Raw genomic sequence first — 22,945 nt, forward strand, 5'->3', positions numbered from 1 at the left:
GAATGGCTTCTGGCAGTGTTTCGCATGGGGGTGTGCGAGATCGGTTGGCGCGTTTACGCTGGCTGGTTTCACTTGATGCACGAACACACAATCGAACACTTTTTCTCTCCAGTCTGCCACCCTGCATTGTTTACGATTGGAAATGACGTGACGCTTTTCCGAAGTATCCACCTTCAACTACCTTTATTACATCGCACGTGTGTGTGTCTGTCTGAGTGTGTGCTTGCAAGTGTCCACAGTCATTTGCAATCAATTTGTGCACTTTGTTGTGTAGCAATGAGCGTTGGAAAACTGGTTCGTTGTTGGGTCTTTTTTTACAATCTTCTCTTTCGATTTTTCCGCAAACAAAAGGACACAGTGGCCACTCGTTCGACTTTTTTTGTGTGTGTGTGTGTGCTCGGTTTCCCATCCTGTAGTCGGTGTACTATTTACGATTGAACAACACAAAAGCACGATACGACGATACGGCAACGGAGACATTCAGTAGACAATACACACAGCAGCACAGCGTGTCATCACCGTGCAGTCGTGTTGTGCAGTGTTCAAAGCGTACAGTGAAGACAAAACAGTATGACGATCGGAACAATTTATTCATAATTCTGGATGAATAATGTCGCCTGGGTAAAGGCTTGCAGCTGCGGCAGCATCCAGCATGGGAATCGAGTCCGGGGACACTAACACCGAACGGCGGTAGTAGTTGCAATCGAATCGATGTCGTTCGTTTGCTGCTTTGTTTCCGCCCGTGTCCTCGGAATCCTAGCACCGTCCAACAGCCCGTCGGAAATGGAAATCAATCGATGAAAGGATACTCTTTCAGTGGCTGCTTTTTTTTGTGTGTGTGCTGCTCCTGCCACCTCCCGACAATCGTTCGACGTTCGGTGTCAGTAGGTCTTCGGTCGGACGGCCATCGGTGCGCGCCATCTTCTGCCGCCCACCGGGGGTGTATGTGTCAATCCTGCCAAGCGACACACTTTTCATTTGTGACCACTCAGACGAAGCGAACGACGAGGCTGCCCTTGTGCGGGGCGAAGTTGTGTCTCGTCAGCGGAAAATTTGTGCAACCAGTTCAGTTTCCGTTCTTGATTTGAAATGTGCCGCCACCAGCGCACCCGCATCCGTAAGGCAATTGATTGGTGGGGGGGAGGAGTTCTGCCGTTTCTCTTGCAACTTGCTGTTTGAACGTAGAAATGTAGTGATTCTGGCACTTTTTATTTTCATTCGACTTCTTTTCTGATGAATAGGTTTTTTTTTTAACGGAAGAATTCTAGATAGTTTTAAAGTGCAAAATAAAAAGGTTTCTAAATCATAGTTAAATACAGAAATTAGACTTGTAGAGGTCGTAGCACTGCTATATGCAATTTCATATCGAAAAGACAAATTGCGGTGATTAGAATTAAATCATTTAATTATATCGAAGCATTTAAACCATAACAAAAGATTGAAGAATCTTGAAACGAATTGAGTAAGCTATCGTGTAAAATCAATTGCCAAATTTCTCATAAAGTCTAACAATGAAAATATGCTTTCTTAAACGTTTCCCTTCAAATTGCACTTTAAATTTCTTACCACCTTTATTTTCCCCTTTAACCAACAACGACCAATTCGGCGCAACACAATCACAACACCGCTTCCAATCCTAACGATGCTGCGTACTTTGTGGAATGTCTTGCCTCCGTTGCCTTTTCTTCACTTTTCTAGTTTCCCGCGAACCATGCACCCCGTTCACAATGCGAGCAAGCAAGAATGGGAATTCGTTTCGTTTCTTTCAAGAAAAACCTCGAAAAACTTTATTTAACGCTTCACTGCATTCGCAACCAACTGTTTGCCGGTCGTCCCGTCTCTTCCTCGTGCTGGTCGGTCGGTTCGATTTTGTGCTGTGAAATAAAACTTAAAATCGGTAAGACAAGACAACAAAATGAAGACAAAGCCGAAGGAGAGGCAGTGCAAAAAAAAAAAAAACAACAAGTCTAACGACGGAAGCGATCGCGGCAAGCTTCATTTGAGAAATTGTCTATTGTTTCTTTGGGAGCAATGAAGCAAAAGAAGAACGGGGGGGGGGGGAAGGCGCACCGAAAGATTGACTAACGTTTGTGCCGCTGCATTTCCCCGTGCGCTTTGGTTTGTTTTGTCGCTCTCCCAATCCGCTGCATTTAAGAATGTTTCCTTTCGGAACCGTTCGGTTTTGCTCCGTTTTCTAATTGCAGCATTTAAAAGCACCTACACACAGACACACACACACACAAATACAGTGCCACTTTTCGCGAGACGAACCGGAAGTTTCGTGACAAAGTGTTCCCTTCCGCGCGATAGAGCCGGCGGCAACATTGCCCGTTTTCGTTGGTCGTTCCTTTTGGGGTACAAAGAATGGCTGGCGGAGTCTTACCGAGGGGGAGGATTTGATGAATTAAAACTAGCGCTCTTTGTTGCAATGGGTTGCGATTGTTTTGTGCTGAAAGAGAAGGCAGAAATGATTCTGCACAAAAAAAAAGGTCGTCACAAACAATTAAAAACAAACTCATGAGAAGGATAATTTTTAAAGGAGCAAGTTTCAATTGCAAACATTTATGCGCTGCTTACCGGTGCGTCGATAAATGATCGGTGAGCTGCAAGCAGCCAACCAAGCCAGTCATTGAAATGCATTATAATGAGCAACCAAACACACGGACACGGGTGGGTATGCTAATTAAATAAAACCGTCGATGAATTGGTCAGACGGCCGGAGTAGAATGCTCGCCCCGTGCACTTGAGCTTCAAGTGGCCTGGAATGATGCGATGCTTTCAGCTGCCGTATAATGCTGCTTCGTCACATTATGCTGGCTGAAAGGTGCATCTGAGCGCCATCTCTCAAACCGTCTGACAGCCGAGATTGATTGAGCATTGAGCATCATCTTCATGTTCGTGCTTTTCGGCTGTGATTGTTGTTCCCGTCGCCACTGAAATCCTGTCGCTCGCTCTCTTTCGCTCTTTCTATCTCCATCTCTGTTCCGTGTTGTCTCTTGGAGGCACAAAAAGGATTGCCTTTTGTTCGTACCGACGAGAAGCCTATTCTGTCCTGTGAAGCATTCCACTGTTTGTTCGTGACGTTCAATCGGTCAATCTCTTGAGCTCGCCGCCAGCCCACGCCGCGCACCATCATCCATCGCTGGCGGGAATTATTTACCCGCGCACTTCCTGGGCGCAATCAGTGTGGCCGTTTGTTGTGCAGGATTGCTGTTGTGGGTGTTGGGCGTGATTGAGTAAATTCAATTAAACGTTCCACTTCATTTAGCGCAACTTTAAACAACTCTCACGGGCGCACTCGGTGTTTTGATACACCGAAACTAACAAACAAACACACACATACACACACAGACACGCACACAAAGCTACATTAATCGGTAATGGTGGAAAGTTCGTCAATTGAAGCCCACCACAGGGACCTCCCAAGTCATAGCCGTCTCTTGGCCGTAGAGGAATGGAGCAAAAAACACAAAAAATAAATCCTAAATAGATTTTCCATTCACGCTGTGTAGAAATACGAATGCGCACAAAGGCTGTGGAAAAAGACTCAAACACCGGTAGGCAGTCCTGAGCAGAGCGGCTCCGAGGCTCAGCCACGCGTTAGATGAAACCAAAGACGATAGACTGTGCAAGCAAGTGGTCGCAATCTTGAGCTCTTTTTTGTTTCGCTCGCTGCAGCACAGCAACAAAACAAAACAAAAAACCCTCCCGACCCAATCGCAAAACGCAATCAGGCGCGTTTGAAGGGCCGGCAGCTCTCCGGGTTTGCCGTTTAAATAATAAACGAGATTTTCAATTGAAAATATTCTCCTTCCACGACGGGCTGAGGCTCCTGTACTCCGACTGACGGAAGCAATGATTAAGTGAGATGGGAGCAAACAAGGAACACAGGAGCGGACTGGCGGACAGTCATCTTGCGAGTCGCTCGATGATGACAAAATTTAATTTCCCAAGACGGTACGCGCTTCTGCGCGTTTGCTCGCTCGTAGATGCCCCCGTCCCAGACGAATGCCCGCGGGATCAGCGCTGGGTGACTATTTTATTGATAATTTAATGATGGCAAAAGCGCCGACTTGCACTGATTTTTTGCTCCACGATTCGATTCCTATTCCAACTCCCGGGCAGACGGGGAAACAAGTTCGATGTGCGCACACCGGTACAAGCCGGTTCGAACCCGGTGGTTTCGGCCCGGTTCCAAGAAACACACACGATAGAAAAAGCCACCCGTCAGCTCCACCCCCCGACCCAAATAAAAGTAACTTTTGTGCGCTTCATTTCACCCTCACCGCTCCCGTGGTTGCATGTGTTTGACTTCAAAGAATCAGCATGAAAATGCAGGGGCAAAAGAACGGAGCTCAAAACGTACCAGTCCCCCCCACGAATGGCACAAACATGCGAATGCGAAACAAATTAATACCCCCGGGGGTGCCTGATGCCGTTTGGGCCGAAAGTTTGTGCAGCAATCAGGATTGGTTTTGTCAGTGCCATCGAGACTTTGGGAGAATTAACAGCAAACCAGGAGGGCCGAAAAAAGATTACCGAAATAAAACCGTACACACGCACAACTTGCTATACCGAAATGTGCGTTTCGAAACACTCAAAAAAGCAACCGGTAGTGCTTCAGAAACATACAGCGAGCAATTAGGGGGAGAGGTTCCATGCAGACATTGGGATTGGATTGTTGGGGTTATTTTTGGAAGTAATATTGCGAGCGGGATTTTCATAAAGCAAATAGCATTTTCATGAGCAGGCTCGCCGGCATGGCTGCTTCTTGGTAGAAGATAATTGAAAACTCTGCTGCTCGTTAGGATTATTAAACCAACGACAAATTCAAAGACTCGATCAGCCTAACACTGTTGACTATTATCGATAATCTGTGTGCTGACGTTACTCAATTAATGTGCTTTGAAGTTGTATGCTGATTTGCGACCGGTAAGCAGTTCCCTTTGCTCTGCTGCCATGCAAAACGCCTGAAGGTATGCAATATGATGTTTATTACAGTGCGCACCGTAATTAGGGTTCCCTTAAATTGCGTTTTCTGCACCACAAGCTAATCGAAACGATATGCAAGCATCCCCTTCTAACAAGCAAACTGTCAAATAATGTGTCTTTGAGTTTTGAAAATTTAATTACAGTCTATGTAGCGAGTTCATGTGCAATGAATAAACGTGCAAGAATGAAGCTCGCGGCATAGGTATCTATCTTATATATAATATATTTAAATATTTTAGAAGCGAAGATAATTAAACTGTTGATTTATGTGTGTAGAAAAGGATGTAGGATTCAGAATATAAGACGATCCATTTTATTAGGTGAGCATCGCATCTTACATCTTCAAATCTTCTGTAGTTTTATAGTCCGATAAACCCTCAAACACATCTAGGGTGATCATGAAAAATTAATTTTAATTTGATTTCTCATTTGACTGCATATTGAATTTGTGTTAATCGTTCATCTAGAATATCCTCCTTTTTTATTAACATTGCTGATTATGTGAATGATTCAATGTTCTCATGAACCAAGCATTTTCCTTCAAGAAGCACCACTTTAGGCCCTACTTTTTCCCAAAACTCAATAAAAGTGCGCTCTTCCGTTTTAATTCTTTTTGTTTTCTTGTTTCCGTCCTTAAGCTGAAAGCAATCTTCCGTGCTCCTAAATTAATTACACTTGTTATCTTCGCCACACTTTTCCCGTCCGTAAAATCGTAAGAAATGCATCCCACCGCTACGACCTATCAATTTAGCTTCTTGTGATCATTTAGAACAATTACCGTTTTTCGGGGCAGCCGACCATTCCACTGCCACTGTTTGTGTGCAAGTGTTTGTGTGTGCCAAAATCGCACACCGACCAAGTGTGAGTGTAAAGTTTTCAAAGAATCGCTTTCCGTGCATAAACTTTTGCACCAATAAAATATCCAATCTAAGTTCCGATAAGAAAGTATATCCATTTTCATTGCCCAAACTTTCACACACACACGCGCGCGCGCCCGCTCGCCCTCTCATGCAAACTTGGCCGCAAAATCGTTCGGTTGTGATTTTGTTGTGTCCTTGCGCCCGACGTTTGTGTGACGCTGTGTCTGTGGTCTGTGTGTTGCGTTTTAAGCCACTGGGTAAAACTTTTACCACGTGACCGGCACCGGACCACCGGCTAGAGATGGCCAGCAGAGCTAGCGAGCCGTGCAGCAAAATCCGTTCCGGTCGTGACCGTAAAATTGCAATCATTATCATTCTGCGTTTTCCCAAATAAGCGTTATGTTATTGGGCAGATTGGTGGTGGGCTGAGAAATGTTTGCCAAAGGGTAGGATTGGGGAAAAGTGGCAAAAACTCGAACAAGCTGAAATAGGTATTGTCCCGCTCGTCGTCTCCGCAGGGTGAGGAGAATTTTGCTGGGACGAAAAACAAATGCACCACACAAACACACATAAATTGCGGGGCAGCAGTGAGAGAAAGTTTTATTCTCTGTTCCGGCGAGTTGGCTGGCGATGAAGCTTCCGGACAGTGGGGTGGATGGGAGAAAAAGGATGGCAATTTTGTTTTATCCTTCGGTACAGGCAAAACACAGCCGCCGGGTGTAAATACCGACTGTAACCGAGGAATGCTGCTCGTTTGATGGATCATTGTTTTTGTGTAGCGGAGAAAAGTTTGCGTGCAGAACTCAGTGCAGTGGACTCGGCCGAGGTCCAAATCCGGAGCCCGAACCTCCCGGGAAGAGCATGGGTACACACTTTGGTATGGTATTTGTAAATTAATTTAAGCAAATCAGTGTTGTGTGGGTTTAAATGAAATGCCCTCTTAATGAGGGCCAGTGGCTGGCAGAACTCGAGGTACGGATTGTGCGGATGAGTGTTGTTAGTGCATTGGGTGGGTTGGGAGGATGTAAGTATCATCAATTCTATTCATTTTGCTTGCTCTTCATGCATGGTGGAATGCAATTCATATGAGTTTGTTATGATTTTAACTCATTATGGGGAATTAGATTCAGATTCTGATATGTTTAAAAAATGCTCAACAAAATTACAACTTTGATGATATTTTTTAAATATTTTTTTAACATTCTATAGGAAATTCAATTTTGAACCTAATCCAGTTTTCAGAACAATCATTATTATCACAATCCCTCCTCGGCTTCGACAAAAATCCTGCCAACTTTAAAGCCACTTTCCTTTCGGGTCACAGTCATACAAACACCTCCCCCAAAAACTAGTTGGCGGCAAAGTAAACCACCATTTTTCACAAATTACAGCCCACCCGAAACCCCCCCCCCCCCCCCTCCTGAACGTGATATTGGCGCCGTACCCACCCTCACCACTACCCACCGCTATCGAACCAAAGTTTACGAGTGCACTTGCAAAAGCAGAATCCAGCCACATCCAAGCCATCTTGGGTGCAGTTTGAGCGCGCCCGAATAAAATCACCCGTTTTATGTCCCACATTTTAAGGTTCATTTACATTTTATACAACACTCCACGGAAGCGAACTGCACTAGCTTGTGGGAACAGTGGCTCACTACTGTGGCTTACAGCAGGGCACCGGGGAGGGATGATTGTTCCACCTTCTTCTGCACTATTGCTCCCGCACGCGCGCTTTGGTGCCCGGTGAACCTTTTGCAAGCTGAGCTGCACCAGCACGGACCCGGCTAAATTTTCTAGGCGGCCCGATGCGCTGGAGTACGTGAAAACTGCACCGCGTGTGTCGCGCGCCCTGTCATCACACTCGGGAAGCATATTTTTCAAACCAGCCAGTCCCGGCAGCAATGTTGGCGCGAGGATGGTTGAACGAATTTTGGGTCAGTTCCAAAAAAAAAACGAGCCAGCAACGAGCGAAAACGTGACAAACATTACCCAAACAAACGTGCCGGGGAAAAGGATGTTTGTTTTACCCTGCCGCGTTCGATCAACCACCAGGAAGGAAGAAGGGAATGTTCGGGCTGTAAGAAAACGGGACAGTTCTTTTGTCTTTAACCCGTTTTATCGCCGCGTTCGATTTTGTTTTTTATTTTCTCTTCCCGGAAAAGATTCTTGAGGTGGTAAAAGATGGAATAGATGTGTTTTTTTTTTTTTCGTCGAATGAAAATTATCGTTACGGAACAAACGACAATAGTGGGGAAGCGCTTGCTTGGTTACCCGTAATTGCACCCATGTGGAATTCAAGCGGTCGGCAACAAAATATGACTGAAAAAAGAGACCACAAAGAAGCATCCAATGGAAAGGAAAAAACAATTTTCACGAAATATCTGCAGGTACATTCTGGGAAATGGAAAACTTTTACCTCAATGAACAGATTTGCAGGAACGTTTCCACACACCGAAACCCAGCGGCATCTCCCTGTGTTTTTTCCCCTTCTTTACCTCACTCTCCTTTTATTGCCAACATTATTTCTGTTAGACAGAGCACACCTCCCGAACGCCTCATGCTGTGCTACTCCACATGCTAGAATTTACTTTCTCTCTACGAAAAGTGTTGGAAAATTCACACTCAAGTAACATGCCACTGGTTCACACCGGGGTTTTTATCTCTCTATTTTCCTGCCCGCATGCTGTGAAATATTTCATTCACACTCTCGCTCGCCAGCCTCCCCTCCCATGGGTGGGTGGGTGGACAGAATCTCCCGCTGACTTCTCTCGCCTGCTGCGCCTGTAACGCCACCAACCGACCAAGGATGGGCGAGGATGTGTAGATGCATCAATTCTTTTACCGTTTTATTGCATTTTCTCACCTGCGTGTGATTCGCTCCTGCTGATTCGACTTTTCTATCGCTCTCTCTCTCCCTCTTTTTGTTGCACCTTCATTCACCTGTTTCGAGCGAATTTGCAGATCAGAATTGTTTCTCTCTTCCAGCCCCGAACACCGCTTCTCTGCCCGCCCAGCGACGTAACTCACTTTCGCTACATAGTTGTGCACTTAGGCGAGCTGGTAGGTTGAATAGTGTTGTGAGAGTGAGGCGTTAAAAAAGGCGTTCGTCTACGGAGTGTTTGGTCTGGTTGTCGGCCCGAGCTAAACCGTCAGCCTCGCATTCCAGATAAGCCATTGCAGAACTGCTCCAGACTTTAGCGGGGGCTTTCAAAGGCATTGCTGAAGTGAGGTCTTTTTTTGTTCTCTCATCTTCTAACATTGCACCAACATTACATTCCTGAAGAAGGGGACGATGGATTAGGTTTTATAATGGCTTTATCATGAAGCCTGTGTGTTTGTGACGTTAGTGTGAAGCAGCTACAAAATCAGTTGAAAAACGCTATTTAAAGAGGCTGAAAACATAGATGGGAAACTTAGCATGATCAGTAAAGCTGCTCAAGCAAAATACTGGAATTTGTTCCTCGTAAACTCCTTTCAGTTGTCTCCGTCAAACTATTCCGACTTCTATGATCCTTCAACACAAATAAGAGCTAATGAGAAGAACTTGTATTAGCTTTTGTGCAGTTTAATGCTTGAATCAGTAATTTATTTGAATTTAGTAATTTATCAGTAATTAAAAATGCGATTTTTAGTCAAAATTGCTTATTGCTTCAAAAAGCATTCTACCTTTGAGCTAGAAGTTAGAATATGTAATTCGATACAAAAATGATATTTATTCGTTGGAAAATGTTATTACACATCGTTTGGGCCAAACAACATCTATTTATCAGCTCGTGTAAATTCAAACAAATGTTGCAAAAACACAAAAATTGCTGTTGTACTTTCATGCTGCCTCTCGATGCGATGCACCTCAAGAGGCAGCTAAACAAATTCCCAACTGTTAGGCAAAGCCAACCGCTAGCGCCCGTTTTTGGTAACTTTACATTCAGCACCACTCAAGCCGCTGCTTAAGCACCACTAATTGCAGCACGTGCAGCAAACTCTTCCCCCATTTTACAGCCACTGCGCTTTTATGCAACGGTTCGTGAATGGTTTATTCTAACCGCGTGCTTTGTTTGCACGGTCGTTGCGGTCGGTTGTTTTTGGCCACCACAAAAATGAGGTGCTTTATTACGGTATGTTTAGCAAGGCTGGAGAGCTCATTAATTTCGTCGCAATCCCGGACAAAGATGTGCCGCGCGTTTTGTGTGGTCAAGTTAGTGAAAATGCACTTCAGCAACGAGGACGTACACTTATGCACGAGGACTAATAATAGCGATGCGTATCATAAATCTTAAGGCAAGAACGATTTGTAATGATAATTAAAAGCAAAAATAAGACTCAGTCGCCTTACAGCTTTCGCTGTGTTTTCCTGTCTCATTGGCGCAATTTATGCGAATAAAAACATGATCACAAAAATCCAACAGCCATTGCAGTCCTTCACACCACGGAGTTGATGAATTATCGCACGCTTTCCAGCGAGCCACGGGGTTACAGCTTCCTGCCGTTTTAAATCCCACTTCCCGTGGACCCGCCAGTTGGCCTAGTTCTTTTGTTTTTGTCATTCGATTTTCTCACTGTTTGCGTAATTTTCGTACCTCACACTTACCGCCCCATGGCAAATGCCACGGCACACAGGGTGTACTGTGCCCGAATATGATGCTCATTATTTTTCTTGTCTCTGACGGCGGGAATTATGGTAAGCTGCAGCCATTGCAACCACGTCGCGCCGAAAAACCTGCATGTAATCCAACGATAGCAGGAACACGCCGCTGCCAATGATGAGTGGTCCTTCCGTCGCCACCACCGCTGCTGCTGCATTCAAGAACCAAAAAAAAAAGAAGCTCCCGGTGGGAGTTTTGCTACTCGATCCTGGGTACGAATCTGCATCTGCACCGTGACTCATGCGGGTCAGCGAGTGGGGCCTTGTGTCTGTGACTTTTACCCTCGGTGGCGTCATGAAGCTCCGGGACCAGCCCGGAACCATTTCTCATTTTTCACCGGGCTCGCGTATTTATGCGGCGATATTGAATTATTGCACTTTAACAGCATTATTTTGCGGTTTATAGCGTACGCCACCATCGGGTGCTGATCGCTTGCTTTTATTGTCTGTTTTGTGGCTATCGAAATAAAGCGGTTTCTCCTTGTTTCTCTCTCTCTCTTTCTCTCTCTCTTTCTCTCTCTTTCTCTCTCTCTTTCTCTCTCTCTCTCTCTCTCTTCATTACCGGAACCAGTCCAAAAAAATCCATTGCTGGCCATGCACGTGGTGAGCGATTTTTCCACGCTTCCGCGCTTAAGTGATGGGTTTTTTTTCTGTTTGCTTTTGCGACCAACCCGGAAAGCATCAATTAAAAGCAATTTCGTACGATAAATTTGGGATTATTGTCTCCCGCCAAGCTTACATGCGGATGTTGCGAAAATTACGCACCCCCCCTACCGGGCGCATACTGCTGTGGGCTGGTGCCCTTTTGCGAAGCGCGCCCTGTAAGTTTGAGTGTGAGAATCGAATCGTCCCAATGGCAGATGGCAGTAATGCGACAAGCCAATGCCGCCGCTAGTGCAACCATAAATCAGGGCATAATATTGATTCTAATCGCACTGACAGCGGACCGGCCGATCCCAGCTTTTGGGGGAGTGGGTTATGGTGTGTGTGTGTGTTGGCAGCGCTAAGGACAAATTGTTACCATCGGAGCGTGATTAACGGTTTGCAGCCAGCCGATGGATGGATCTCTTCAATGAGCTAAGCTGTGAGTGAGACAATGTCGCTCGTGCTCAGTTAGAAGCTTCAGGGTTAACTAGTTTAGAAGACGACTTAAGTCAATTAGCTTTCTACTGATCGTTCAATAAACTAAGTACTATGGAGTTATTTTTTGTAATTCTGTGTTAACGCTAGTGACTCAAAGAATATTAGTGGAAGACCAAGGATCCTTGAAGAAGTTTGTATGTGTTTATTTTTAAACTAGTGTATTAGTTTTTTGTAGATGAGTGCTACATTTTAACATTTTTTTTATCTCTTACTTTAATGTTTATATTTATTAAAATATTTCCTGTGTGGTCTACATCACTGGTATCCAACCTGTGGTTCGGGGCGTGAACAAACGTGGTTCGCGAGAGATTTGTTTTTTTCTTTTTTAACATAAAAGCTTATTTCAATACACAGCGTTAAATGTTTTCCCACAATCAAGATTAAATTTAGAGCAGGTGCGTCTAGAATAAAATATTTACATATTTTTGGTTGAAAACTTTGAAATAAATTATAAAATGTATGCCCTCAATAGCTGTGGGTCGTGGGATATGTATTTTCAAAACTAAGTAGTCTGCGATCCTAAAGTGGTTGGAGAGCACTGGCCTAGATGTAACACTCAAAACAAGGAGTAAAGGTTCCAAATTTTACAGAATATACAATACCTTATATATATATGGTATATATGGACAGAATCTCTAATAGTTTTTTTTTAAACTCAACCAAAAAATACCATTAACACAGAACAACTATGAACTATCGGTTAAAACTTAACAGTTATCTCCGATTACTTAAAATATTTCTAGATACTGCTGACTACAAACGGTAACAGGAATCTGACTGTCTCGTATATAACATATTTTTAATCTAAAAAATCTCTCAAAATATTTGACTATTAACATTTGACATTTTGATTTGACTATTAACATCTTGGTTTGGAAGAATACTAAATTACTTTAATGAAACGTTTCAAAATTTTGATATTTTTATAACTGGCGTAATTAAAGATTATTGCTTGGAACAATATTATGAAAACCATTATGACGGAATAATATGTAAAAAACATTTTAAATGTTTCGAACTAAAAAATAATCAGTCCAAAATGATATAAGGTGGGATCAGATTAAATTATAATCATGTCCTAGTACTTCAGGATTTTCTGGACCCTTATTCTTGACGGAAAGGTGTCGTGTTTGTTAAACTCTTACTTCAATTTTGGTTTATGGCGAAAAAAAATGAATAAACTATGGCACAAACTCAACGATATGTTCAAACGGTGTATTATTCTTGAAAATTCCTATTCAATAGATTCTTTTTCCCAAACTGTCACCCTTCTTCAAAACAATCCAAACGCACGCAAGTTGTACAAAATCGTTCGAAACATGTTTATTGTTATTTTAAATGTTGTAACTGTAACATAAACATCAGCGGACACCATCTCAACAACAAATCAACCCTTCCTGCCCTGTCCCTGGGGCACCATCGCGATCACAACCATGCGCTTGTCTTTTGTGTTGGGTTGGCTGTGCTCCGTTGGCTTAGCCCAGAGTGGCCCGTAGCCGTGCGATCTGTGCATCGAGCGCGGCCAGATTGAACTCCTGATCGCGCGGCGGATTGGCGCGAATCTCCTCGAGCGACTTCAGCACATGGTCCGGTACTGGCGGCTCGACCGGCAGATGGGCACCCTGCGGCTGGAACCCGTACGTGTCGGCATTGTACGCCACCCGGTACAGCACACCGTCCGGGCCGGTGTACGAGTACTCGCCGGCCGCATTGGCGCCATCGTAGCTGGTCTGCTGCGCCGCGATGCCGTTGCTCGTCTCGTACCGATAGTTGTACGCACCGCTCGGGTCGTGGTTCTGCTCCTGCGCCAGGATGACGGCCTGCGATTCGGCCGTACCGAGCGGCAGCGGTCCACCGAGACGCTTCTGGGGAGCGGCCAGCACACTGCACACGGTGACCGCGGCCAGGATAAGCTGTTGGGCACGATAAGAGCACGAAGAAGGAAAGCATTAGAACACCGGGAAGGCTTAGAAGAAACACACCAGCACACACTAACCACTTTGCTAAACATGTTTGCGAAATACGTAGACAAGAATAGAACACACTCGCGACTAAACCAAACTATGCGAACGAACGAGCTGACAGTGACTGGTGCCGGTTAGTGCACTTGTCGGCATCTTTTATACACTCTATTGCAATACCCACCGACAGACAAGCTTGCTGGCAGTTGCTGCAAGTTACCAAATTATACGCCTCCCTCTATCCCTTCTCCCCACCCCACCCCTTCCCTTTTCAGGTGGCCGGTTCCGTGTGAAGCGGGCTGCAGTTAGATTGCCACCCGCGAGAGAAGTATGATTCGCGCCTTCACAACCTTTTGGCCCAGTGAGCTCGCGATGAAGGGGCGCGCGCGCGATGATGATGAATTTTAGTCATCATGCGATCATCCACCCGAACGGCAGGCAACCATCTCCCCGCCGTTCGTTCGTGGGTATTGGTGGGACGCCGGCAGAGAAACCCCGGGCTTCTTGTTGCACCGTAGTCACCGTAGCAAATTAGTCGATTAAATGTCACTCGCGTAAACACGCAATTTGCTCATGAGCCAAGTTGAACGCGTCGGGTGGGAGGCTTCCCTTGGGTCTCCACGATTCCGACGCTTCTCAAATAACAAGAAAAAAAACCTGCGGTCCAAATGTTGACCTCTCCTTCTCCAGTGCGAGCAGCGCGTCGAGACCATTGTTTGAACTCTGGACACAGCCCCACAGCCACCAAGTGGCCCATTTTGTCTGCCCGGTGAGAGACGACGCAGACACACAAAACGTCATCAGCAGCCACCTGATCGTCAGAGGGATCTTTCGCACATCATTACTTTCGCAACCTTCAGATATTAATCTAAACCAATCTTGTGTACCTTCCCCAAAAACGAACGCAAGGCTTTGTAGTGTGTCTGTTGTGCCGTTTGGCATTCCATCATTTGGCGACGCCAAATCGGATTTCATTCAGTGCGCTTTTACGAACATCGCCATAATCGGTACCCGACAGATGTCGATCTTTTGGATCTTTTGGTTGTTGGGCAGATTTTTCCACAGATTTGATAGACTTTTGACAGATCGCACAAGCTGATGCTGATGGTCCGAGAAGTATGACGAAAGCAGCGCTTTGTTGGGTCTGGCGACCTGACACGAATCTCTGTTGCTCTCGGCTCCGAGGTAGGAAAGGTCATGGTTTGATGGAGCCCAAATTCATTTTTGGAGAACGGTTTACATTGCAAAATAAGGCACCCGGCACCCGTCAGACAGTTTTGACAGTCAGACAATATGGTCTTTTTTTTAACAGCGACACGCAATCCGTGTGATTGTCGCTCTTAGTTTCTTGGGAAATGTCAAAGTTCAAAATTGGATGTTCTGCCGCCACTCTCGGCTTGATCTTGCCGTATTACATATGCGACAAAAACTTAACACGAGATTAAACTAATGATCTGAGAAATTGCGACAAGTGTGTACCGTCTTCTCCACCGTCTCTCCACCATCATCCCTCCGTATCAAACCCTCCCGAAAATAAAACCAATTCACCAACGAAATGCGAATTGAACTTTGAGAATTCAAATAAAGACGCCGGCATGCTGGCAAAAGGTCGCCCTCCACTGTACGTGTGTGTGTGTGTGACGTCGTTTCGGCTTCTCAGTTCGCGTGCGCGCCGGCAGAGCAAATGTCAAAATCATGTGAGCTTCTGGGGAGGTCGTGGATATAGATGTAAGCCGAGTCTTCCGCCAACGAGCCAGCCAGCCAGAGCTAGCCTAATGCCGCCGCGACAGCTAATCGTTACAAATTGGTTTCGTCTCAATTGCACGCTCGCAACACTTCTGGTTCGGAGCTCTCGCTTGCGGGTATCTTGTAGCGGGAGAAGATCGAAAGAGCAACAGAAACGAAAAAAAACACCAGAGCTCATCTTGTATACCAAACCCCACACAGTTAGAGCTTTTTTTTTCTTACTACAATCCCGTTCTTTCGTCGTCGTTTGAAGTTGGCGCGCAGGGGAGCGGTGCGCTGCCAGTTAGAATCCGGTTGTAACAGGGAAGCTGTGAAACTGGCCACCCGGGCGTAAGGCCATGGTGCCGTGCCCAGCAGTGCCCCGAAGCATTTATTGAACTATCGAGTGCGCCTCCCTATGCGCCCACGATGCGCTCATGACCCGTTCCCTTTTCTCCTCCGCACACTGCAGACAGTCATGATCGTCATCTTCGGTCCGGTGGCGGCTGTTTGCGGTGTTGCGGCTTATTTCACTTTCAATTAAGGTACACTATTAGCCGGTGACCGTTCGCTCGTCCGAACCTCGTCTTCGTTCGTCTCGTCGGCTGCGTCCCGGTCGCTTGCGGAATGTTGCAAATCAATATCATCTCAATCCACATTCACGACGTCGGCGAAACAAGTTGATTTTGTATTTGTACCCTCGCTCCATCCCAGCCCCGCGCACGTCTTTGTGGCGTTGGCTGGCCCGAAGGCGGACGGGCGCACAAATTCTCTCACGGATCTCACCCCTGTTTCGGTTCTCAATCAGCCCAGCTTTTCGGTGGGGCCAGGGCCAACCGCTTCTTCCACGTCGGCGGCGGGCGGCGACTCGCAAAATTAATGGCAAATGGGCCGAAGGTGCAAATTTGTGTGCGAAGGCATACACACAGCGAAACCAAATCGAGAAAGCCCCTCCTTTGCGGATCGATGATGAGATCCACCCAGAAGAGGGGTCTGAAACGGGGCCGTGTTGGCACTAAAGTTGGGTGTGGGCACAGATGATTGGGACCAAATGGAACGGGTAAAAGGTAAGCGTTGCGTGATTATGTAATTTGTTTTGCACTTTGTTTCACCAAAAGCAGCACTACCGCAGGCAGTTTGAACTGGAATCGATCCCTTTGGACGGCACACGCATCCACAACAAGTTCTCGTAAGCCCAAGCTTTTCTATGCGATAACGTATCACTTTAATGGGTATCGGATGATCCCTCATCAGCAGCTCCGTTTTGGGGTGTGCGAAGGAGCTTAGCTACGTTCATCTGTCAAACCACCCGGAGCCCAGTTTGTGCCCCTTAAAGGCCACGTGACATGCCTCTGTTTTTTGTGTGTTGCTGTTGGCTGTGGAAAACAATTCACTTACGCATCCCGAACACGTTTCGGTAATTTTTGTGTGCTGATATTATTTATTACCCCAAGCGGTGTGTGTGTGTGTTGCTGGGCCTTCGTTTTTGTTCTTTCAAGAAAAGCCCACCGAAAGAAGGGTAGACGAAACGACTCCGCTATTCCACCGCTCCTGTTGCTACTGGCAATTCTTCAATATATTCCACATTTATACCGAAGACGTGAAAACCCCATTTTGTGCGTTTTTGGCGGGGGACAAGAGGAGAAGCGGTTGGAATTCTGGAAAAAGCCGGGTGACGAAAGCAGAAACAATCCTACACGATCCGGGCTTTTTTTTTGTAGGGACTTGCTCCTAGTATTGGTCTCTTGCTCGAAGGCGCGACAATACCGTCCCGCCTAGATTATGCGTATCCGTTTCCACTTCGTTCCGGCTCGTTCCATCCGGTTGGTTTCGGTTTCTTTTATTCTAGCTGCTCGCGTGTACGCTCTCTTGGTCGTGCATCGAGAATAGGAAGCGTGATCCCAAGTTTGCAAGAAGGATGCAGGGGTAGGATGATGATTTGGTCCAATCAAACCGAATTTGGTGATCGAAAATTCGATATTCGCTGCGTGCTTTGTGCGTTAATGTTTGGTAACTGTATTCGAAACACTGTTTCGATGCCAACAATTAGGGGCTGGCTTAGTCCGTGGATGGATGGTGTTAAGGAGCCTTCTTTTGTTTTACACTTCGATGATTCGGTGTTTTCCACCGTGATCAATCTTTTCCAACGGTCGTACCATCATTCGCGTTGCCTGCAGCGACTCGAACGAACCGCGGAACGTGTGCCATATGATACCACCGCGGTACGAATGCTTCCCGATCAGATAGCGCCCATTCAGATGCCTAAAACGAACGAAGAACCGGCAGGATAGATTACTTCAGGTTCCCAAATCCTTCCCACCAAACCTTCGCGCGTTTCCACTTACGCATCGTAACACTGCAGAAACCACCACGCACCGTGATAGTACGACGGACAGTCGTTCGCCGTGTGGTCGTACGTGCTAAAGTTCATGCCCTTGTGCAGCACCAGCGAATCGCCGGCCGTCCCCGTGCCCCGGCCCAGATGCTTGAGCGCATAGTTTTCACTCTCATCGCCGATCAGGAAATCGTTGTAATGCTCGAACGCCGTCACACCCTGGAAGTCTTCCAGCTCGACCAGCAGCTCGTAGTGCGGTCCCGAGCTCAGCAGCCGGTGCAGCTTCTCGAGCCCGAGCCAAAACTCGCCGCCCAGATCGCCGAACCCGTCGCGATACTCCGTCCAGTTGCGGTAGAAATCGACCGTACCGTCGTACCGCTGCTGGAAGACGAGCCATCCGTCACCGTACAGCCGGTTGTTGGCGCTGACCGACCGCACGAAGAACGACCCATTCTCGCGCCCGTCCGGGTTGTGCTCGTACTCCTCGGCGCCGTGGGCAGCGGCGCGCAGCTGGTGCTCCAGTCGGGCCACCTTTATCTCCCGCGAGCTGGACACGTTTGCCAACTGGTCGACCACTTGCTGCTGTCCGTGGAGGATGTCTTTAATGTCGTCGCGCAAGTCCTCACATTCCATCCCGTCCTCAGGTTTGGAGATGCCGTGCTTCAGTTCCCGTTGGCAGAAAGCGCTCGTTTCGAGCAGGACACGTTCCAGCATGATTTCGAACTTGCTCGCAAGGTACTCGAGACTCTGGTCAATGTGCAGCTTCAGGTCAATCATCTGCAGCTCCATCTGGGCAGCGTTGATGGTAGACTCCGCAGCCGAGGCGACGGTATGCAACGGCATGCCAACATTCATGTCCGTATTCAACCACCCTTTGATCGATACGCCCAGCTGCAGCACACAAACACAAATCACAAACCCGCGTGACGATGCCATTATTGAAACTAGGTGTAACAGGGCGATAAAAGGTGCATTTTATACGAATATTGGAGCGCCGCCGCAACCGCTAGCACCCTTTTTTCGCAATTTTAATTAAAGCGCGATAACTGATTCTGAGTTATTTGAAGTGAAAAACAAAACAGTAACACGATTGTGCAATGGCAGGAAGGCGGAATTGGTTTATAATGCTTGGTCTTTTTTCATCACACCGGCTCATTAAAGAGTTCTATTAAAGAGAACTGATCTGAGTTTTATTAAATGACTTCTGTCGTTAATCCAGTGCTTGTGAGTGCGGCTTGGTTCATACGAATTTTGCAACTCAGGACAGGAATGTTGTTTCACTGAGCTTTAACGGCTACACGACATAAATAACTTGATACTGACTCATCTGAAATCTCGTTTCTGTTTCTTGGAAATTCTTCCACTCAGCTTGTAAACCAGTACCATCAAATTAACTCCCTTATCGCCGGCCATCATCCGGGTGACAGTTTGCGAAAATTAATGACCTAAAAACGACCCCAAATCGAACAGTCATTCGGCCACAATTAAAACACTGTCCGCACATAGTCCCAGAGGAGCGACTTTCTTTCCCGAAACTAAAATGCTGATACTCTTTTGAAAGCTTCATCAAAACTTTGGCCCAATCACCCACACAGACACAAGCTTGCAAGCTGTATTGATTGGTTTTGGTAGCAAATTGTCACGACCGTGAAAATAGAAGCTGCCGCAAACTGGCAGCTGGTTTTTGCCCGCCTACTTACAATTTGAATTTCAACGACGGTGCACGTTTTTCCTTGAACGCGCAATCTATTTCGGCAAGTAGAAGGGTCGTGGTTTCCTTTTTTCGCCGTGGAAGCTCATCCAGTGGAATGGCAATCTTCAATCGTACGCTTTATGAGTTATGGAAGTTTCATAGCGTATTGCCTTTTCTTGTTCCTCCTTTTCCCTTTTTATTGGCGTGTTTCGGAGACGGTTCGGATGCTAAACAAGGTATTGATTTATTTTGCTTTTGAAGCTGAAAAATTGGTTTACTAAATCGGAGCAGGAAGAATCAATTTCTACTGCCTACCGCACACGATGGTGACCTTTATCGAATAAAGCTTCCCGAATAGAGTTTGTACTAGTGCTCTTCGGTTTGATTTCATTGTAAGCGTTATTTTCTCGCTATTAACCTTTTTCTTACCACTGAATTATTATTCATTTTACTAAAATACTGCAACTTTCAATGGAATTGGGAAAAGAAGCTTGTAATAATCTTAAATATTAAGCTAGCTTCATTGCAATAACGTATCAATAGCGCCTTTAACATTCCATCATAGTCATTTATTTGTTTCCAATCATTGCTTCTCATACGGCCACTTATAGTACGGGCCACAGACGCGTCTGAGTACCTCTCGTACCTCAGAGAATTCCACGTGAGTATGCGGAAGCATATCGGAAAACGGTAAACCAGACCATCCACGAGAGTTCAACGATGAAAAGTGGTCCCCAGGATCGATGAGCCATTGGAACGTTGAACTCCATCGCTGCAGCTCCTTCGAACTCACAGGCGCAGTGCATACTGTTGGGCTGCTTCATGACACAGGGTGGCCAAAACAATCCGATATAATGTTTAATTTTCAAAAAAAAAAAAAATATCAATTTTTATCTTAACACACTTTTTCAAACACATACTTTACCCATTTTATGCACTCCCTAACACATATGCTGCTGCCATTGATGGAAGAGTTTGGTACGGGTTTTATCACTTTCAGTCAACTGTTGTTTGCTGATTATGATTTGATACGGTCCTTTCTTTCGTTTCGAATAACCGCCGGAAAAGCGCTTTCTATTTTCTTTCACTGTGTGTGCCGAGTGTGTGTATGTGTAGAGAAATCTGCATTATGAAAAATAATAATGGCTGCCGCTCTTGTCCCCTTGTCTCCTCTCCCCCCGGTAGGTAGGTCCACACTTGTGCGCTATTCATTTCCTCATTTTGATGTATCGTATGTGTTTGAAGTGGCAGCCAACTGGTGGCTGGCACGTCCCGGTTTTGTTCCTGGCATTTGCGATAGCTCCCGAGCGAACGCTACACTGGCGGGTAGTAGCATCGACGAAGAATGCTTCAAACGTCTGCTCCTTCCTGCTTCCAAACATCGGGCACTGCTGCGGATAACTTTCCCTCTCGCTCGTGTCGTTGTTTTTTTTTTCGCTCTATTCTATTCCTTTGGGACATACTGATGAAGTTTCTCTTCTCGATTGCTTTTTTCTTGTGTTGTTATACCTCCAGTTCCATCAACATTACCTCCGGCATGGCATTACCTCCGTATATGTGTGTGTGTGTTTCAGCATGAGCACGATAGGGCACGGTCACAGTCGCGCACAGTGAAAACGAATCCATGTCTACCAACCATCCCTTGAGCGCTCACCGTTCCGCTAGCTTCCGTAGCTGTGACGCTTTTCAATGCTCATTTTCCATTTCCCGGCTTCGGTGCTGCTTGCAGGATGCAGAAAAACGTTCCCGAGCTTTTCTCGCACCGTCTGCTGGTTGTGGCGTGAAAGGGTTCCAGTCCCTCTCCACCGCTGCAAGGGCTGGGAAGCAATAGTAGCATTATTATGAATTATTGTATGCTCTATCATAATAGAAAATCATTTCATATGCAGTTTGCGTTCATGAGGGGGTCCTTTTTTCTGTTTTTCCTCTCGCCAGGGTCTCCTTCCCTCCATTCGAAACGGTTCGTTGGGTTGAGGAAACACATACAGCCATGACGGCGTGTGTTTGAGGACTGTTCTACTATTTCAACATAAACCCGTACCTAACCGGGTTGCATTAGAAGATGAAACAAAATGGCACAAGAAAATGAAGCAGTTTGATGGATTTCAGCCGAAGACACACCCGGCCCCTAGTTGAAGAAGTTCCTGTTTGACCGACAGGCTCAATACATCTTCCGAATCGGGTGCTTTTTTATGCCTGTCTGATAAAATATTTAATATTTCCCACGTCCGACACTGTATCGGAAAGCTGAGCGCAGATGTTATTGTATCTCATGTTGGTAACGAATTTAATATTATAAGCTGATAGCAGAACGTTTCAGCTAAATCGACGCTATTGCCACCCGTTCCGATCGTCCTTATCATATTGAAAAGCTTGCAATGGAAGAAAAAAGCTTCCCTTAAAAGGCACAATCATCGTGCACGGCGGGTCATGCGTATGCTCCATTTTGGATGTGTTTAGTATAGGAGCCTTTGATTTATGCTTCGTTCGGTTTTTGGTTTTCGATCGGAGAGACATTTTCTTTGCCAGCACGAAGGGTGCAGCGGTGGAACAGGCTTGCAGGCTCGCAGGCTGGGCATAAATAGATGAATACTCTTCTTGAAAGAAAAACATATCCCTTTTTGGACGAAACAAAACATCGGCGAGAGCGCTCTGGCTGGGGGAGTTGGAGTTTTTGCGTTTCGTTCCCTGCTCTTAACCTTCTCCGTGGTTGAAAAGCACACAAAATAAAGGCTAGGGCAATGTAGGTGGGCAATCATTATCATAACGGCATCATAAACCGTTCGGGTACTGTGTTCTCGGAAAGTGAGCTCTGGAGCCTGCTTGATCCGGTCGGCCCGGCCCCGACAGTGCCGCAGTTCAAATATTTCAACATTTTAGGCGCTTTGGATGTTGCTTCGCCCAAAAATAGACGCACACGCTTATGGCAATAGGAAAATATTAAACAAGCTGCCTGTGTGTGTGTGTGTGTGTGTGAGAGAGAGAGAGAGGGAGTGTATGTGCAGAACGGTACAAAGGTATCGCTTTTCTATATCGTGCAAAGTCGGTATCGATGAAAGTGGTGGTGGTGGTGTTGGTGATGTTGGGGCTTTGTTTTGTTTCTTTCGAGAAGAATGATGTACTTAGTATTAATAACGCATAACGAGCAGAAGGGAGCAGAAGAGCACAAAAGCGTTAGTACATCGAGAGCGATTTGGCACTAGGTACGTGTGCTAAACCGGTTATTTTACGTTGAGCGGGGTGAGGAGGGGGGGGGGGGTATTCTTCAAAATCTGGCAAACGATCAATGTTATGAATTTTTTGGATTTTGCACGCATTAAGACAAGTGCTCTCGAGTAGATGAGGAAAGCAGATTTTTTAGCACATTTTTTATAGCTTTAATTGAGCGTTAAGACTTGATCTACTGGATTAATAGAATGAAACAAAACGATAGAAAGATTTAAAAAATCAACAGAGATTTTTGAAAATAATTAAAGAATTCTTTTCCTTTTTTTATTTTTTTCAATTCTGGTAAGAGATAAACGATTTCAAAAAAGTTTTTTTTTGTATGACCTTTGACATATGTATGTTTATTGAAGTTGTATCGAAGACTCC

At 45.8% G+C, this 22,945-nt stretch overlaps 3 protein-coding genes across 8 annotated transcripts in view; 1 reads left to right on the forward strand and 2 right to left on the reverse strand.

Annotated features, from left to right (window-relative positions):
- Nucleotides 1-22,945, forward strand: part of LOC121592582 (Krueppel-like factor luna) — a 284,374-nt gene that overhangs the window by 161,985 nt on the left and 99,444 nt on the right. The window lies entirely within an intron of this gene.
- On the reverse strand, nt 12,912-13,720 carry LOC121592584 (endocuticle structural glycoprotein ABD-4-like). The gene is made up of 2 exons (XM_041914175.1): nt 13,634-13,720; nt 12,912-13,550 (listed from the first exon to the last, which is right to left on the reverse strand). The coding sequence occupies exons 1-2, from the start codon at nt 13,646-13,648 to the stop codon at nt 13,113-13,115; spliced, it is 453 nt and encodes a 150-aa protein (XP_041770109.1). The 5' UTR covers nt 13,649-13,720; the 3' UTR covers nt 12,912-13,112.
- LOC121592583 (angiopoietin-related protein 2-like) lies at nt 16,862-18,614 on the reverse strand. The gene is made up of 2 exons (XM_041914174.1): nt 17,669-18,614; nt 16,862-17,585 (listed from the first exon to the last, which is right to left on the reverse strand). Exons 1-2 carry the CDS (start codon nt 18,592-18,594, stop codon nt 17,423-17,425), a joined length of 1,089 nt encoding a protein of 362 aa, XP_041770108.1. The 5' UTR covers nt 18,595-18,614; the 3' UTR covers nt 16,862-17,422.

The sequence above is a fragment of the Anopheles merus genome, chromosome 2L (genome assembly GCF_017562075.2).
Source record: "Anopheles merus strain MAF chromosome 2L, AmerM5.1, whole genome shotgun sequence".
Taxonomy (NCBI): domain Eukaryota; kingdom Metazoa; phylum Arthropoda; class Insecta; order Diptera; family Culicidae; genus Anopheles; species Anopheles merus.

Bases quoted from the DNA above. Each gene is read 5' to 3' on its own strand.
- LOC121592583 (XM_041914174.1), bottom strand. From the start codon at position 18,594: ATGGCATCGTCACGCGGGTTTGTGATTTGTGTTTGTGTGCTGCAGCTG. The intron at 17,586-17,668 runs GTAAGTGGAAAC...CGTTCGTTTTAG, and splicing joins TTTCTGCAGTGTTACGATGC to GCATCTGAATGGGCGCTATC.